This window comes from Acomys minous (genome assembly GCF_964271855.1).
Source record: "Acomys minous genome assembly, chromosome: 6".
Lineage (NCBI taxonomy): Eukaryota > Metazoa > Chordata > Mammalia > Rodentia > Muridae > Acomys > Acomys minous.
Genome location: NC_140487.1, coordinates 82653298 through 82670783, shown reverse-complemented (window position 1 = coordinate 82670783; position 17486 = coordinate 82653298). Strand labels below are relative to the sequence as shown.

Here is a 17486-nt window from a genome sequence, read left to right as displayed (position 1 = left end):
CAATTAAGACTATGCCGTCCACAGTACCATCAATAGTCAACAGTCATAGTTTAGCCTTCAGCATTTCAATCAACTAAGCTTTTTTATTATTAATTATTCTCTAGCCTGAAGCACCGGACTTTTCCTCATTCTTTCTACACATCAGTTCTCAATGCCTAAAACCTATATAGTCAGGTTTATCTTTGCAAAGACCTCAGCTGTCTGAACTGGTTTTCTGCTTTCATTCTTCTCTCATTACTGTGACTGTGCACCTAACAAAAGCAACTGTAGAGAGGAAGGACTTATTTGGGTCACGGCCCATCATGGTAAGGATGGTGACAGTTAGCAACATGGTGACCAGCAGCATGTTGACCCCCTTATACCTCAGCAGAGCAGGAAGCAGAGCGAGTACTGAAAGTAGGGCCAGGCCATGTAGACCTCAAGGCATATCTGCCAGGAACCTGCTTTCTCCAACTGCATCCCCTTCCTAAGACAGAACCATCAGCTGGGGACCAACTGCTCAAACGCATAAGTCTATGGAACATTTCACACTCAGACCTAGTATTTCTTCTGCTTTATTGTTCTTCTGTTCCTTTTTCCCTGCCACCGTTGAGATTATTTGAATCTATATTGTTTTAACTACTTTTTTATTGTTGTGAAGAGACACCATGACCAAGGCAACTTATGAAGAAAAGCATTTAATTGGGGACTTGCTTACAGGTCCACGGGGTTTTTCCATGACTATCATGGCAAGGAGCATGGCAGCAGGAAGGCAGGCAGGCATGGGAGCAGTAGCTGAGAATTTCCATCTGATTCAGAAGCAGGAGGCGCGCGCACACACAGACACAGAGAGAGAGAGGGGCGGGGGGAGAGACAGAAAGAGAGTGGTGAGGGACATAGACAGAAAGAGAGAGAGACAGACAGAGAGAGAGACAGACAGACAGAGAGAGAGGCATAGACAGAGAGACTGAGAGAGACAGAGACAGAGAGAGAGTGAGGAGAGGGACATAGAGAGAGAGACATAAACAGACTGAGAAAAAGAGAGCGAAGGGAGGGGAAAAGAGAGCGCTAATCAGCAATGGTATAGGATTTTTGAAACCTCAAAGCCTGCCTCCATTGACACAACTTCTCAAACAAGGCCACACCTCCCAATCCTTCCCAAACAGTTCTACAAATTAGGGACCAAGCATTCAAATACATGAGCCCATGAAGGCCATTCTCATTCAAACATAGATTAAAATCTTTATTTTATTTACCTGTTGTGCTTGTTTGGGGTTTTGGCATTTCCTACACATGTAAAAACATCACCGTTTTATACTTTGTTTGAGGCAGTGAGTGGTTCTCAACCTGTGGGGTCACAACCCCTTAGGAATCACATACCAGATATTTATAACTCAAAATAGTAGCAAAATTACAGTTACGAAGTAGCTACAAAACAATTTTATTGTACTCTCCACAACTCGAGGAACTGTATTAAAGGGTCGCAGCATTAAGGTTGAAGACCATTGCTTTAGAGTAAAATCATACAAGTGATGCAGAAAGTTTTGTATGGGGCTGTGCAAGGGTGGGACATGCCTTTAATCCCAGCACTCAGGGGAAAAAGGAAGGAAGGAAAGGAAAGGAAAGGAAAGGAAAGGAAAGAAGGGAGGGAGGGAGGTTTGAATTGTATAGTCTATTACCGTATTAGTTGTACTGTTATATATAGTCACAAATTTTTTATAGAAAAATATTGTATTTTTTGCCTTTGACACCATTTATATTTGAGAGAAAGAATCCTATATATAAAACTGAATACTTTACCAGATCTGATTTATTTTTTCTGTTGTCCCTGAAGCTAAGTTTCTGGTATTTTCTTTTTGCTTGACACATTTCCATCAGAGCACTTTGTAGTAGAGGTCTGAAGGAACCAAGTCCTTAGTTATTCTTTAAAGATGTTTCTGAAGGCAATTTTTACTTGATACAAGACTCTGACTGAAGAATATGCACATGAGTGATATTTCCCCCTTTCATGCGGCAGCATCCTTCAGCTCACAGCGCCTGACTTTCACGCTCTCTGCTGAGACGTCACAGGTTTGAGTTGTTGCTCCTGGATCTTAGGTTCATGCTACTTTCAGTCCTTGTCTTGATGTCTGGGTCTCAGCAGTTGACTCTGTACCTATTGCCCTTTCCATATGAATTCTTCATGGAGTTAAGTAAGCTTCCAGAATTCAGTAGTTACGTGTTTTGCCAAACTAAAAAAAAAAAAAAAAAAAAAAAATCCCAGTCTCATCTCTTCAAGTATTTTTCTAGTCCACTCTCCATCTCCTCAACTTCTGTTACTCAGTTATGTGTGTAGTTATTGTTCCTCAGATTTCTGAATCCATGTGTGTGTACGTGTGTGTGTGTGTGTGTGTGTGTGTATTTGTACATACAATATATATGTTTCAGTATTCTATTGGTAAGTTCATGAACTTTTCCTTTTATATCTCTGTTTCTACCAGAGATTATTCTTAAATTCAAATATTATATTTATTTTTAGTTCTAGAATTTCCATTTTTTAAGATTTGGGGGAAGATCAATGAAAGGAGAACAGTATGGGCAAGGGAGGGCAATAGAGGGATTAATGGGTCAAAAGACAATGTTATACACGTATGAAAATATTAAAATGACGGGTGGTGTAGCACACGCCTTTAATCCCAGCAGTCGGGAGGCAGAGGCAGGTGGATCTGCCTGGTTTACAGAGTGAGTTGCTAGACAGCAAGAGCTGTTACACAGAGAAACCCTGTCTTGAAAAACCAAAAACCAAAACAAACCGGAACAAAAAATAATCAATCAAACAAACAAAAAAGATTAAAATAAAACCCATTATCTTACAAGAAAATTAATCTTAGGAGTCTATTTGAACATCTGGGTTACCTCACTTGGATTTTTTTTTCTTTTTTCTTCTTTTGGCTTTTTGAGACAGGGTTTCTCTGTGTAGCCTTGGCTGTCCTGGACTCACTTTGTAGACCAGGCTGGCCCGGAATTCACAGAGATCCTCCTGCCTCTGCCGCCTGAGTGCTGCGATTACACGCATATTTAGGACACTCAATTCTCATCCTTTAAACACCATTGTCTTAGCAGCCTACTCAACTTGTTGAAAAGACAAAGTTTCTCTTGAAGAGCAGCTCATATTTTAGCTTAGTTGTTTCCACAGTCTTTAAATGGCATGCATCTGGGTGAAAGGAAGAGTTAGACAGAAAGCGCCCTGTCGGCTCGCTGCTTCCTAGCCTTCCTCTCTCACCTGCCAGCGGCTTTGGCTGCCCTCAATGTTGTCCAGCCTTTACGTGGCCAGGTGTGTGCCCCATGCAGTGCCAGCTGCAGATCAGTCACTCCAAATTTTAGTGGTTTCTCTTTGTCACTACTTTCTTTCACTCTCCTGGATGAGAGAGAGGAGTGGTGGGGGGGGGAGAGAGGAAAGACAGAGGAGAGAGACAGAAGGAGAGGGAGGAGAGGGAGAGAGAGGAGGAGAGGGGGGGAGAGAGAAAGGGGGGAGAGGAGGAGAGAGAGAGGAGAGAGAGGAGAAAGAAGAGAGGAGAGTGTTTCCAGGGTAGTTCTGATAAGATTGCTTACTCAGGCTGAGTCAGAATTTCCAAAGGCATTTTCAGATTGTTGTGTTTGGGTGGTTTCTTTTCTCTTTCATGAGAGAGAGAGAGAGAGAGAGAGAGAGAGAGAGAGAGAGAGAGAGAGGGAGAGGGAGAGAGAGAGTGTGTGTGTTTACAGGCTCTATATTTCTAGTTCATTATTTCATGCTTCCTAAATATTCAGAAACAATGGTGGTGTGTTTTTTCTTTTCTGTTTTTTCTTTCAGTATTTTTTCTTTGTTAGTATGGAGTCAGGGACTGAATTTGCAGCCTTGCTCATGCTAGGCAGTGATCTGCCACTGGTCTAGACTCTCAGCCCTCTTTTCACTTTTTGTTTTGAGGCTAATAAAATAAATAAAATACTGCCCCTGCAGCTAGCTTCAAAATCATAATCCTCCAACCTCAGTCTCTTCAGGAGCTGGGATTACAGGCCTGTACCCTCAGCTCCAGCTGGGTGTCAGTTCACTCTTACCAGTTCATAGACTAGTGGATTGATTATCTTAGCTATGATAGCAGTTGTTGGTTTTACACTCATAAACTTCAGAATTGTGCTAAAATAGTTATTTTTATGGATTTATTATGGTTTTATTCATAATAATTGTTACATGTATCAAATATATTTATTTATTGTTGCTACTAAGTATACTATGTCTAGTGTGTCGGGTCTGGCATGCTGGCACATTCCTGTCATCCCAGCACTAGAGAGGCTGAGGCAAGAGGATTGCAGCATCAAGGCCCTAGGCCACATAGGAAGACCCTTTCTCAAACATGCAAGCAAGCAAACACAGAAGCAGTAACAAAAAAATTATATTGTTTTCCCTCCACTTTAGCTCACTGGATTATAACTGCATATCTCTTAGAGACCTTGCATTCATATAACTTCACTGGAAATATTCATTTGTAAGTGCTAATTAGCATCTCCTTTAGCCTTCTATTTTCATATGTTTAAAAAATCCTAACATTGTGAGATTAGCATGTAGGTTTTTACATTCTTTTCAGGCTTTGATGTTAAGATTATGCCAGATCATTTAAACAACTGAAAAGTTTTTTCCTTTTTGTTTTTTTAAAGTTAATTGACATGAGCTTTTTTTTTTAATTTATTTTTTGTTTGTTTTGTTTTGTTTAACTGCATGAACATTTGAAAGAACTTATCCACCAACCTATTTGGGTCTGGTTCTCTGAAAAGGTCTGAATTGGTCCGTGATAATTACATTCAGGTATATTTTGATGCACACATACCATGTGTAATTATCAAATCAGGATAATTAGTACCTCCATCACCTCCAAGACTTACTTCTGTATGTTGAGAAACATTCCAAATGCACTCAGCTAGTTATTTGGAAATGTGAGCTGCAGGCATCTTGCTGCGCTGTAGAACAACAGAGCTTAGTCCTTCCTTTCTGGGTTGCTGGGCAGGGAGCCCAGGCCTGGTCCTCACTGAGTCACCCTTCTGTATGGAGTTGCACCATAGCTCTAATTCTTTTATTTTTAAAACAGATGGTCTCTGTGTAGCCCAATCTAGGCTCAACTTGCTCAAACATCAACCCCCAAAGTTCTGGGGTTGTATAAGTGCCGCCATGGCATGATTAGTGGTATGTTTGAACTTAGGTATTTTGTTCTTTTCAGCTTTTTCTCTTCCTCTTGGGTTTCTTTAGCTGTTTGGGTACTTTGCTGATACTATCAAGTTTTGGGGTTTTTAAACATAGCTATGGAGGACACGACTGGAAGCTAAATAAGGTCAGTCTATAGGTTGCTCTGGATAGTATGTACTGTAAGCTCAATTTTCTTAACAACTATACTTTATTATGCACTCACTAACAGAGCGCATCTCACTTACAACCTGACTAACCCAAACAATAGGAAAAGGAGATTAAAGAACACAATAATGAAACCCCTTAAGGAGATCAGCTCCGAGGAACGATTCTCCTGGTGTAGTCAGCAGGACCTCAGCAAACCCTCAATTCAACCAAGGTTGCTGCTGGAACCTGGAACAGCAGCTGAGGCCCAGAGCCTCAGCCGGAGCCCAAAGCCTTGAAGCCTTCCCTGGAGCAGTTCTCTCTAGGAGCGTCTCTCAAGTGCAGGGATGAACAGCCAAAACAATCCCAAGTCCTCTCTCTCAAGCCTATATATCTTCTCTCATAGTCTCTACTAGGATGTTTTCAGCTGGGAATATCCAAGCTCCCCCATGAAGTGGTTTGACTTTTAAGTGGAAAAACATCCTGCTCTCTCGCAAGTCTGTTCCCCATCCCATACTTGGGATCAATACAAAAACATGTTTATCTTCTCTTCAATATACAGTTTAACATTTGTAAAATTTCCAAACCAGGTACATAGTATATTTTTCCTGTCAAGGGTGTGTGTGTTTGTGTGTGTGTGTGTGTGTGTGTGTGTGTGTGTGTGTGTGTGTATTTTCTTTCATTTCCTTGATTAAATTTGCTAGGGTTTTTCTTTTTCTTTTTACAACTATCATAAATACAATGGCTTTCTTGATTTGTCTCTCAGCTTTACTGGCTAGTTTTTGTACGTGGATTTTGTATCATCTACTTTGCTGAATTCATTCACCAAGTCTAATGGATTTTTTTTGAAATATTTGCATTTTTCTATAAATAAGATCTGGCTTTGTGTACACAAAAACAATGTGACTACCCCCCTTCCAATGGGGACACTCTTAGTTCCCTTCCATTGCCTGGTAGCTCTGGGCTGGTGACCCGGCCCGCGGGGTCTTCAAACGGTACCTAGGAGGGGGTGCAGGACTAAAAAAGAGACAGGACAGGGAGACACGAAGAAATGAGGGTAAGTCTGGATTCTGATCAAACCCCGTTTATTGAAAAATTTCCACAGGGTTTTTATAGGGTCTCAGAGAGGCAAGGGCAGGGTTGCTATGGAACCTAATGGCAGCTATTCTGCTCTCTAGCCTGGTAGTAAAACTTTCAAGCTAAGGGGGTAAACTTTGAGAGAATGTAGCTGCAGAGGTGATAAGCAAGCGGGTTCCTAGGAGCTAATGGGGATGTTCTGGTATATATCTCAGTAGTAAAAACTTCAAGGACAGGAAGATAGGTTCTGAGGAAAGCAGCTGCAGAGATAAGGTAAACAAGCAGCTTCTCAGACCAGGCTGACCCTCAGCTTGCTACGTGCCAAACAGAGGTGTAGAAAATGGAGTCTACAGGCAAGGTGGAATTGCCTATGTTTTAGGCCAAGAGCCACTAAGAGTGGCCCTCTCCAGGCTGGGACTTCTAGTCCTGTGCTCACTAAAACTGGTGAACATGGAGACCCTTTTCTTCGTCATAAGCATAGAGCAAAAGTTTTCAACTATTCCTGACTGAGTAGAGTACAATGTCAGCTGTGGGCTTGTCATGTTACATGTATTCCAGTATCAGCTGTGGGCTTGTCATGTTACATGTATTCCAGTATCAGCTGTGGGCTTGTCATGTTACATGTATTCCAGTATCAGCTGTGGGCTTGTCATGTTACATGTATTCCAGGCCTCTCTGTGTTTTGTAGTTGTGTTTGTTTGCTTGTTGGTTTGTAGCTTTCTTTTTTTTTTTTTTTTTTTTTTTTTTGGTTTTTCGAGACAGGGTCTCTCTATGTGTAGCCTTGGCTGTCCTGGACTCACTTTGTAGACCAGGCTGGCCTTGAACTCACAGTGATCCACCTGCCTCTGCCTCCCGAGTGCTGGGACTAAAGGCGTGGGCCACCACGCCCGGCTGGTTTGTAGCTTTGTGTGCCGGCTAGTCTTATGCTAACTTGACACCAGCTAAAATTATGTGAAAGGAAGGAACGTTAATTGAGAAAATGCCTCCATAAGATCCAGCTGTAGGGCAGTTTTGTTTTTTTTCTTTCTTTTTCGAGACAGGGTTTCTCTGTGTAACCCTGGCTGTCCTGGAACTCACATTTTCTTAATTAGTGATTGATAGGGAGGGCCCAGCCCATTTTGGGTGGTGCCATCCCTGGGCTGATGGTCCTGGGTTTTATAAGAAAGCAGACTTAGCAAGCCATGGGGAACAAGCCAGTAAGCAGAACCCCTCCACGGCCTGTAAATCCCAGCACTAAAGAGCTGGAGTCCGGAGGATCAAAACCAGTGGTCAGGGGCTGGCAAGTTGGCTCAGCGGTTAAGAGCACAGTCTGCTCTTCCAAAGGTCCTGAGTTCAATTCCCAGCAACCACATTGTGGCTCACAACCATCTATACTGAGATCTGGCGCCTTCTTCTGGTGTGCAGGTGTACATGTAAGCAGAACATTGTATATGTAATAAATAAATCTTGAAAAACAAAACAAAACAACAACAACAAAAAACGAGTGGTCAGCCTGGAATCCAAGAGACCAGACTTGGGGTGGGGAGATGGTACAGATACAAAGAAACAATTGATAAGAGGTCTCCATTTTTCCTGCTGTTTAGGCAGAAGATGCAAAGCCCTTGCCGTTTCTACGGTCTTATTCTAGACACCTGTGCAAAAAAACAGCAGAGCCTTTAATCCTGTCTCCTAAAGTCACCGATGAATCCAATGCTAGTAAGAAAGAAGTCTCACCACCATTTACAGGTACACAAATTATATGTTTATATCAAAAAGCTAAAAGTAACAGCATCTAATCTACATTATAAACATCAAGAAAATATATGTTCAAGGAATAGACTTATTTGGATGGACAGACATTATATGTCATTTCTTTGTAACTATTACTACGAGAAAAAAAGGCAAAGTCTGGATTCTTTAGTCTTCTGCTTATAAATATTTTATGAGTTCCAGTCTGGTATTACTGGCCAGAACAGAACCCGAGACATTTGTTTCTGACCAAAGACAAGAATTAAAACTGTTTGCTTTCAAGGTCCTTGTTCCCAATATGCTTAACCCTGTTTCCATTTCCTGTCCTCATCACTGTTTAGTAATCAAAGTTTACAAAAGACTGGTCAGATAGAATTTTCCCTAGGGAGCACAAACACAGTAAAAACTTAATTAAATATTTTATTTTTTATTTATTTTTTGGGTTTTCAAGACAGGGTTTCCCTGTGTAGCCTTGGCTGTCCTGGACCCGCTTTGTAGACCAGGCTGGCCTCGAACTCACAGCGATCTACCTGCCTCTGCCTCCAGAGTGCTGAGATTATAGGCGTGCGCCACCACGCCTGGCCTAAATATTTTAATTACACTTATTTTTTATGTTGTGTGAGTATGCGTATATGTAGGCACATGCATCGTACTTGATTCTCTCCTTTTATCATGTAGATTCTGGGTATCAAACTTAGGTCAAGGAGCCATCTTACATACCCAAACACATTATTTGTCATTACACAAACCATGGTAGACACCTCCTCAGAACCCTTGTTTCTTTGTCTTTTTTTTTTTTTTTTTTTTTGGTGTTTTGAGACAGGGTCTCTCTGTGTAGCCTTGGCTGCCCTGGACTTACTTTGTAGACCAGGCTGGCCTCGAACTCACAGCGATCCGCCTGCCTCTGCCTCCCAAGTGCTGGGATGAAAGGCGTGCGCCACCACGCCCGGCCTTGTTTCTTTGTCTTAAATGGTTCAACAGAACCCCAATGGCACAGCCCAGCCTCAAAAGCTTTTCAAGTTGACAATGCCTGTCATACAAGGGGCATGTAGCCCAACAGGCCAATGGAATTACAAGAGCTCAGAAGAATCCAGAAAAACAAAACCAGTCATCAAAATGACTCAGAGAGCTCAGTGGAACCAAAACTAAAGTGAAGGCAATGCTAAGGGTACTGATAGCGGGGAGAAAGTTACTAAAGGACAAACTCTGTCAAGTCTAAAAGAAAAGTCCAATTTCTCTGCTTTGTCAAAGAGAAGTGAAAAACATCTGCTGCTGGTTGATGTGGGAATATATGAAAAAAATCTCTGGATCAAACAGCTACATGGAATCCTTTGATCTTTCTTGTCCATCTGTGGCCACCAAAAATGCAGAGAATGAGTGGCTACCCCCCAAAATACAGAGAAATAAGATATATCCAGTGTGGCCACATTGGGAAGAAGAACAAATAATGAGGTCTGGTGACTCCTCCCCCCCCTCCCCTCCCCAGAGTCCATCTTTGGAGTCTTGATATGAGGTTTAGTTTTAAATGAATATGTTGTCACAATTCACCATCCTATATACTTAAGATGTGAACATTTTTTGTTTGTTTGTTTGTTTGTTTGTTTGTTTTTTTCGAGACAGGGTCTCTCTGTGTTAGCCTTGGCTGTCCTGGACTCACTTTGTAGACCAGGCTGGCCTCGAACTCACAGCGATCCGCCTGCCTCTGCCTCCCGAGTGCTGGGATTAAAGGCGTGCGCCACCACGCCCAGCTGATGTGAACATTTTACTGCATATAAATTATACCTTAAGAAAGCAAAGTTACAAAGACAGTTACAAGGAAACAGTGTCTTCTAGACACAGGAGGGCAGCTGCACATGTGACGTCACAGTGTTTGTGACAGCATGCACAAGACCTGTGGAAGCCCAAGTTAGACCAAACTCAGCCTCTGGCCAAGTAGCTATTGTCAGCTGAATGCTTCTGGGAGAAGGAGGGCCAGTTTTCTCTAAGAGTGTAGACCCTGATAAGCCGACCACAGGGAATACCACATCCAAGAATAGTTGGGAGGCACTACTTGGTCTTTATGAGTTCCCCCGACAAAAAGAGGGGGGGGGGGAACGGATCTGGAAAGTGCTAGAGGAGGGGTGAGTTGGATCAGAACATGCTGTATGAAAGTCTCAAAAATCTAACATAAAATTAGTTGTTGTTGTTGTTGTTGTTTTTAATTAAAGTTAAGGGACTAAGGAGATGGCTCAGTAGTTAAGACTACAGGCTGCTCTTCCAAAGGACCCAGGTTCAATTCCCAGCATCCACATGGCAGCTTACCACTGTCTGTCAGTCCCAGGGGATCCTATGCCCTCTTCTGGCCTCCATTGGCACCAGGCACGAGCATAATGCACTGACATATGTGCAGGCAAAATACCCATACACATAAAAATAAACATTTTTTAAAATTAAAAAGAAAACAAAAAACTCAACACTGCAGGAATCTAAGATACCAAAATATAATTGTCAAAACAACTGAGGAAAGTGCTTGTACCAATACAATAAATACCAATAAATTTAATTTAAAATTTAAAAGACTAGTTTTTTGGGGGGGGTGTGTGTGAGTGTATGTGTGTACACATTTGATAGCCTGAAATTCATGTCAGGAGTGTTCGCTGATCATTCTCCAGTTTACTCATTACGATGACCTTTTTGTTGAATGCTGAGCTTATCAAAAAGCTGGTTCAGCTAGCCAGCTTGCTCTGGGCATCCGTCCCCACCTTCCTAGTGATGGAATTACAGACAGTGTTTCTGAACTACTGTCCTTAAGCTTGCATGGCTGGTGCTATATATTCATGACGTCATCTATCCAGCACCTCCAGATGCTAGTTTAAAGAGGCAGTAATAATTGGACATATAACCTGACTTCTCAAAGTGTGTATTCACCATTAGCTCCTGAACACAGCCATCTGTGTTCACATTTATTTTCCTCAGTTGACAACCAAAACAAACCTAATATGGATAAATTTCTCAGCAGGCCCCCCCAGGTATGTCTGGGAATTGATTTTAGACCTAGTGGTACCCATTTTCCCAGCATGTGTTAAAGACCTGAAGACTTAGTGCATGGCATTCTGCATGGTAGCTTGGGACTGTACAGTTATGGGGGTAGCCTTGCGTCAGACATCTCTAGATCCCAAAGCTTCCCAGAACAAAGACTGTGTTTGTACTGGAGTGGGCTTTCACTGGCTCTTCTGCAGCTTGGCAGGGTATCCTGGGGTCATAGGCCCGGAAGAAGTACCCAGTACTTCTAGGCAATGGCTGGGAAATGAATACTCACTGAGGCCAAAGTCGAAAGTGTCAGGTCGAAAGAAAGATAGAGGGAAAGGAGCAGCCCCCCGCCCCTCCGTTCCCATGTGGCCAAGAAGGGTTTGGCCCACCAGGCCTGGGGCTCAGGTCTTCCTGGGTTTTGGCACCAAGATAATAGGTTTTCTCCATCAATGAAATAAACCAATTGAAGCTGATTTAAAAGTATAAAGGTAGGTTTATTGGTGGCAGCTCTTGAGCAGGTTCACTAGTTCCGGGGAACGGAGCCAGGCAAATCACCATGCAGACATGGAGATGGGGGGGGGGGGAGGGGGGAAGCAGAGGGAGAGAAAGAGAGAGCATGCACACTCAAGGAGAAATGCAGAGGGAGGGAGGGAAGGAGAGAGAGAGAGAGAGAGAGAGAGAGAGAGAGAGGAGAAAGGAGGAGGAGGAGGAGGGAGGAGGGAGGGAGAAGAGAGAGAGAGAGAGAGAGAAGCACACTAGTGACCAAATGTCTGAATTATATAGGGCAGAACCTCTGGGGTGGGGAAGCACAGCCCCTCAGCTGAAAACTTCAAGGTAGAGGGTGGGGTGTGCCGGCCATACCCTGTAACAGATAGGGACTGAGGGATGCTGGGAGAACCTGAAGGCCAGGTCGGCTTTGATATGTTAAATAGATACCCCAGCCCTTGTCCTGAGTCTGAAACCCAACAACCTTTAGTGATTCTTGAAGTGATGCTTTTTTCACCCTTCTGTTTTTCCAAAACGTCTTTATTTTACTGTCACTCTTGAGTACTCTACAAATAGTATTAATTGTGATGTTTGCTAGGATATGGAAAAGAGTCTAAAGCAATACACTGAAATAAAACTGCCTGGGGACAAGAACAAGCAGAATGTCTCACTGATATTAGGTGATGCGGTGTGAACGAGAGTGGCCGCTGCAGGCCATGTGCGTGCTCAGTCCCAGTTACGAACTATCTGGAAAGGACCAGAAAGTGTGGAGGAGGTCTGCCACTGGAGGTGGGCTTTAAGGTTCCAAAAGCCCATTAGGTGCCCTGCTACCTGTGGGCTGGGATGTAAGGCTGTCAGCTACTGTTCCAGCGCCATGTCTGTATGTTTCCTGTTTTCACTATGAACTAGCCCTCTGACACTGTAAGCAAACCCCCAGTTACACAATTTCATTGGTAAGAGCTGCCTCGGTCATGGCAACTCTTCATAGTAATAGAATAAGACAGGAGTGGTACCGGCGAGTGCCATATTGCTGTGAAAAGCCTGAGCATGCTGCTGTTTGGAGGAATCTAGAAGACTTTGGGACTCTGGACTAGAAAAAGTTGAACACTTTAAGCAGGGCTGTAACTGCATGGTCTGGTGCTTTGTATCAGATTGTTACTTACTCTGCTTCCTGAGGTCAGCTTGCTGTCTTTTATGAGCACACACTCACTATCCCAAAAGGATGTTTGTTAACTTGCCTTATATATTATCCCCGATTGGCTGAATAAAAGGCCTACACCTGGGCAGGGCAGAAGTGAGGGGCAGCAGAGCTAAGGTTCTTGGACTTTGAGGGACAGAAGGAAAGAGAGTGGGAGCGAGAGGAGGAGGAGATCTGCCAAGGGATAGGGGAGGAGTGAACTCTGAGAACGGCGTGGAGAGCAGTGGCCCAGTTAAGAGCAGGTGCCAAGTATTTATGGGGATAGTAGATGGAAAGTAGCCCAGATGGGAATGACTAAAGCAGCTGGCATGGGATGTGGAGCTGAGAGATAACAAGGTAGATTAGGATGTAATGTCTGCCCAGCCCCAGATGAAACAAGGCTTATTTAAATACAACAGGTGTCTGGGTCTTTTATTGTTTGATAGCGGGTTAAGTAAAACCTCTGTTAACAATTATGAGCTTTTAATAATAAACATTATAGCCGGGCGGTGGTGGCGCACGTCTTTCCCAGCACTCGGGAGGCAGAGACAGGAGGATCGCTGTGAGTTCGAGGCCAGCCTGGTCTACAAAGTGAGTCCAGGATGGCCAAGGCTACAGAGAGAAACCCTGTCTCGAAAAACCTAAAAAAAAAAAAAATAATAATAATAATAATAATAATAATAAACATTATTAGCCATCATATGTATTTTCTGCAACACAGGGCTCAATGGGCCATCCTAGAAGGAGCAAGGAAGAAGTAGTGCTGAGAGATATGTGGCAGCCCATCTCAAGAGCTTTCAGAAGGGAATAATAATATTAGAGACTTTGAAATTTTGGCAAACAATGTGACTAGTATTTGCCCTTGACCAAAGCATTTGCTGAAGGCTAAAATGAAGAGTTTTGGTCTAATGGCACTGACAGAGGAGGTGCGAAGAGAGCCCATGCATTGACTGTATCACACGGTTAATCGTGAGCACTCTTAAGTAGACCATAGTGAAAAGGAGCAAGCTGAGCAAAAAGAAATACAAAATGTACAGAGTGAGGGGGAAAAAAAGAACTCCAGGAAATGTAATGTGGGAGCCAAGTTCTGTGCTCAAGGAGATAAAGTTTTAAGAAAGGTCTGATTCAAAAAAAGAATAAAGGGCAAGACACCACCCAGCTAATCCTGCAATTGTGAAAGGAATAAACCTGAGGGATTTCCTTGGCCTAGAAACCATCCACAAATCAAAGTTTATGCAAATGTCAACCCTATTGGGTGGGTGGGGGAAGGCTGCCCAGCTTTCAGTCCCAGCAAGCAGAAGAATTTGGCAGCTTCAGCCCTTAAAAGCCAAGGGTTAAGGAATCTTCCTCCACTGTTAAGGAAATCCACTGAAGCTGGGAGTTTGACAGGACGGTCCCTGCATGGAGGCCTGGAAGGCCATTGCATGAAGGCATGAAGGTAAAGCCTGGCTTGTGTTGGAGACCCTAAGATGTTGGAGCTGCCCAAGGAGAACTGCAGACTGTGTGTGGACCCAGCCCAAGAGAAAGAGTTGTGTTACCATCAACAAAGCTGAAGGAGTTGGAGATTTGAAGAGGGCTTTGACATCAGACATGGAGATGCAGCGTTTGGAGTCTGCCTCACTGGATTTTGCTGTTTCTTTGGCTCAGTGTTTTCTCACTATGCTCTCTTTCCTTCATTTTGGAATGGTCATATATATTCTCTGCCACTGTGTGCTGGAAGTATGTGAGCGGCTTTTTATTTTAATGTTCCAAGGGGTTACACAGTTAAAAGAATGCGTTGGGTCTCAGGAGAGATTTTGGACTTTAAGCAGTCTTGACACTGAAAGACTTGGGGGACTTTTGAAATTGGACCCGATGCATTAAGTATTAGGATCTGGCTATAAGCCTATGGGGGCCGGGGAGTGGAAAGTCGTGGTTTGAATGAGAACAGCCCCCATAGGCTAATGTGTTCTGGAGCTTAGTCCTCAGTTGATGAACTATTTGGAAAAGATTGGGAGGTGTGGCTTTGTTGGAGCTGGTGCATCCCTGAGGGGTAGGTTTTGAAGATTCAAAAGCCCACACTAATCCTGGCCTCTCTGTCTGCTGCCTGAGAGTCAGGGTGTAAAGCTCTCAGCGGCAGTGCCAGAGTCAAGTCTGTGTACTTCCTGCCTTCATAAGGGAGCAGCCCTCTGAATTTACATACGCTTACAGGCTTTCTCTTATGAGGTGTCTTGGTCATGGTGTCTCTTCACAGCAACAGAACAATAACTAAGACAGTATGTGGCTGGGGTCACTTAAAAAGACAAGACAACTCTAGAGTGGCCGCTAGATCCACCTGGAAGACGACGTGAGGAAGACTTCCTCATGTCAGGTGGCATCTGCTAGCTGACTTCTTTCCATACCAACAATGATGGATTACCTGAGGCTTCCCACTGCCTAACAGTGACTTGATATAGTAGAAATATTTAAAAACTTAAAGATATCCTTTTGCAGCTGGGAGTGGTGGCGCACACCCTTAATCCCAGCACTCGGGAGGCAGAGGCAGGTGGATGGCTCTGAGTTCGAAGCCAGCCTGGTCTACAAAGAGAGTCTAGGAGAGCCAAGGCTACACACAGAAACCCTGTCTCAGAAAAAAAAACCAATAAAATAAAATAAAATAGATATCCTTTTGCTAGGCTGGAGAGAGATCTCACTTAGTCAAGCCTTTGCCTAGGCTGCATGAAGCCTTGGGCTCCACCCCCTCCACTGTGTAAAGCTAGGCATGTAAGTGCAGGTCTGTGATTCTACCACTTGAAAGCAGAAGCCAAATGATGAGAAGTTCAAGGCCAGCCTCAAGTATATAGGGAATTCAGGACCACCTTTGGCCACATAAGACCCTGATCCAAAACAAATAAACAAAAACCTTTTGTTCATGAAAACTCCTTAAGGCTACTTTTATGTTTGTACTGTCCTTGTTGAACACGGAAGTCTTGATCTGTCTTTTCTTCTTCTACCTTATTCACTCAAGAAGTATGAATGGCAAAACGGCTCAGTGGTTAAGAGCAATTACTGCTCTTATGGAATTTGATTTTGACTCCCAGCACCCACAACAGAGAGCTCAAACTACCTGTAACTCCAGCTCAAAGGGGCTCTCACATTTCTGGCGTCCATGGGCACCTACACTCACATGACACACACAGACAAAAAGATGTGCCAACAAGCTATTGTGGGTTTGCTACTGTAGCAGAGTTTTCTATGATATTTTAAGCTGTAAGATATTTCATACAGAAAAAAAAGATTTCACTTGTCTTTTATAAAAATCTATAATTGCAGATGAAAATGAAAGCAGAGCTAAGAAGTTCATGTATTCTACAGACCACTCCGAAGATTCTATTAAAAAAGGGTAATTTGTTTTTAAAGCGTTAATATTTTACACCGTTCAATGACTACGCTGTAGAACAAGTTCTGTCTTGTGTAATATAGAAGAAATTTCTGTTTTTTATTAACATTGACTCTCATAGTATCATCAAAGGGGGAGGGCCAGCTAGTGGGTACCCCATCCTGAGTGCAGTCAAACGAAGACTGAGAATATAAATATGTTTTTGTAGTAGGTACAAATATATTTATACTTTCCAAAGGAGGTTAAAAAAAAAAGTGTTTTTTGTTTTTTTGTTTTTGCATGACACCAAGGTCCTTCTCATCAGTATCTCTGCATAATGGAGCAAGAGACCTATTTTCCGCATTGGAGCGATGATGAATGGGCTCTTTAGGCGTGTCTGTTCTCTCCAAAACAGTTATCTGAAGAGTATGCATGAATAAGGGCCTTGATGAGCTTTGAAACGGAGATCTAGGTACCAGATGAGGATCAGAGCCAGATCTCTGTGTGTCACTGTCAGGACTGGTGGTCATGAGGTTCCTCCCTGGGTACCCTGTGGCTGCTAATTACCTGTGGCTCCTGATCTCTCTTCTCTCTTCTCTCTTCTCCACTGAGTTGGTCAGGGTCCACTCTTGGGACTCACCGATAGGACAGGCTTTCTGAGGCTCCACCATCTCCTCCATCCTTACCTTCTGTGAGTGAGACTGTTTGCCTCCTCTTTGCCAAATCTGTGCTACAGGTTACCTCAAAAGCCTGCAAGGACAAGCCCGCTTCCCACATAAACCAAAGGACACCCAAGATGAAAACCCTTTTTCTATTTGTGCCTGTGCACCCCGTTGCATGCTTGTAACTACAGTGTTATAAAGCCCCAGCACAGACTGCGTCACAAACCTCTCTGCCCATGGTGCTCTGCTCCGCCTCCACGGCATGCTCCCCACTCAAAAAACAGCAAGTAACTGCCTGGCTCCCACCTGTGCTGCTGCTGCTTCTCCCACAAAGCAGGCAGGGAACGATGGCCTTGTCAGACTGATTGATCTCTATTGGATCAATGAGGTTGTTGGCAGTAACTTCTACAGAGAGAAGTGTAGGGAGAGAGCTGATTAGATGAAATTCTCTAACTATAAACTGTTCACTAAACTTTGTTCATTTTTTTTTTTTTCAGAAGAAAATCCCCTCCAGAGGGGAATGCTTTCATTACAAAAGAAAGTGAGTCAAGCAGAATTGACCAAGCAAGGACGCCTCTACACTTCGAGGATATACTCAAAAACTCAAATATCAAGACAATTGGCATTGGTCCACCAGGGACAGCACTTTATTCCACGGTAAACTCTACTACTATTTAGGAAAAATGAATCCCA

The 17486-nt window shown here is 43.3% G+C and overlaps 1 protein-coding gene across 5 annotated transcripts in view; it reads left to right on the top strand.

Moving 5' to 3' along the window:
- LOC311599893 (uncharacterized protein C1orf141 homolog) overlaps window positions 1-17486 on the top strand; it is a 58912-nt gene that overhangs the window by 38087 nt on the left and 3339 nt on the right. For all 5 annotated transcript variants that reach the window (XM_084785986.1, XM_084785985.1, XM_084785987.1 and 2 more), the window contains 3 exons: window positions 7978-8119; window positions 16086-16155; window positions 17291-17450. In XM_084785986.1, coding sequence (XP_084642112.1) covers window positions 7978-8119; window positions 16086-16155; window positions 17291-17450 — 372 coding nt within the window. The remainder of the gene's footprint in view (window positions 1-7977; window positions 8120-16085; window positions 16156-17290; window positions 17451-17486) is intronic.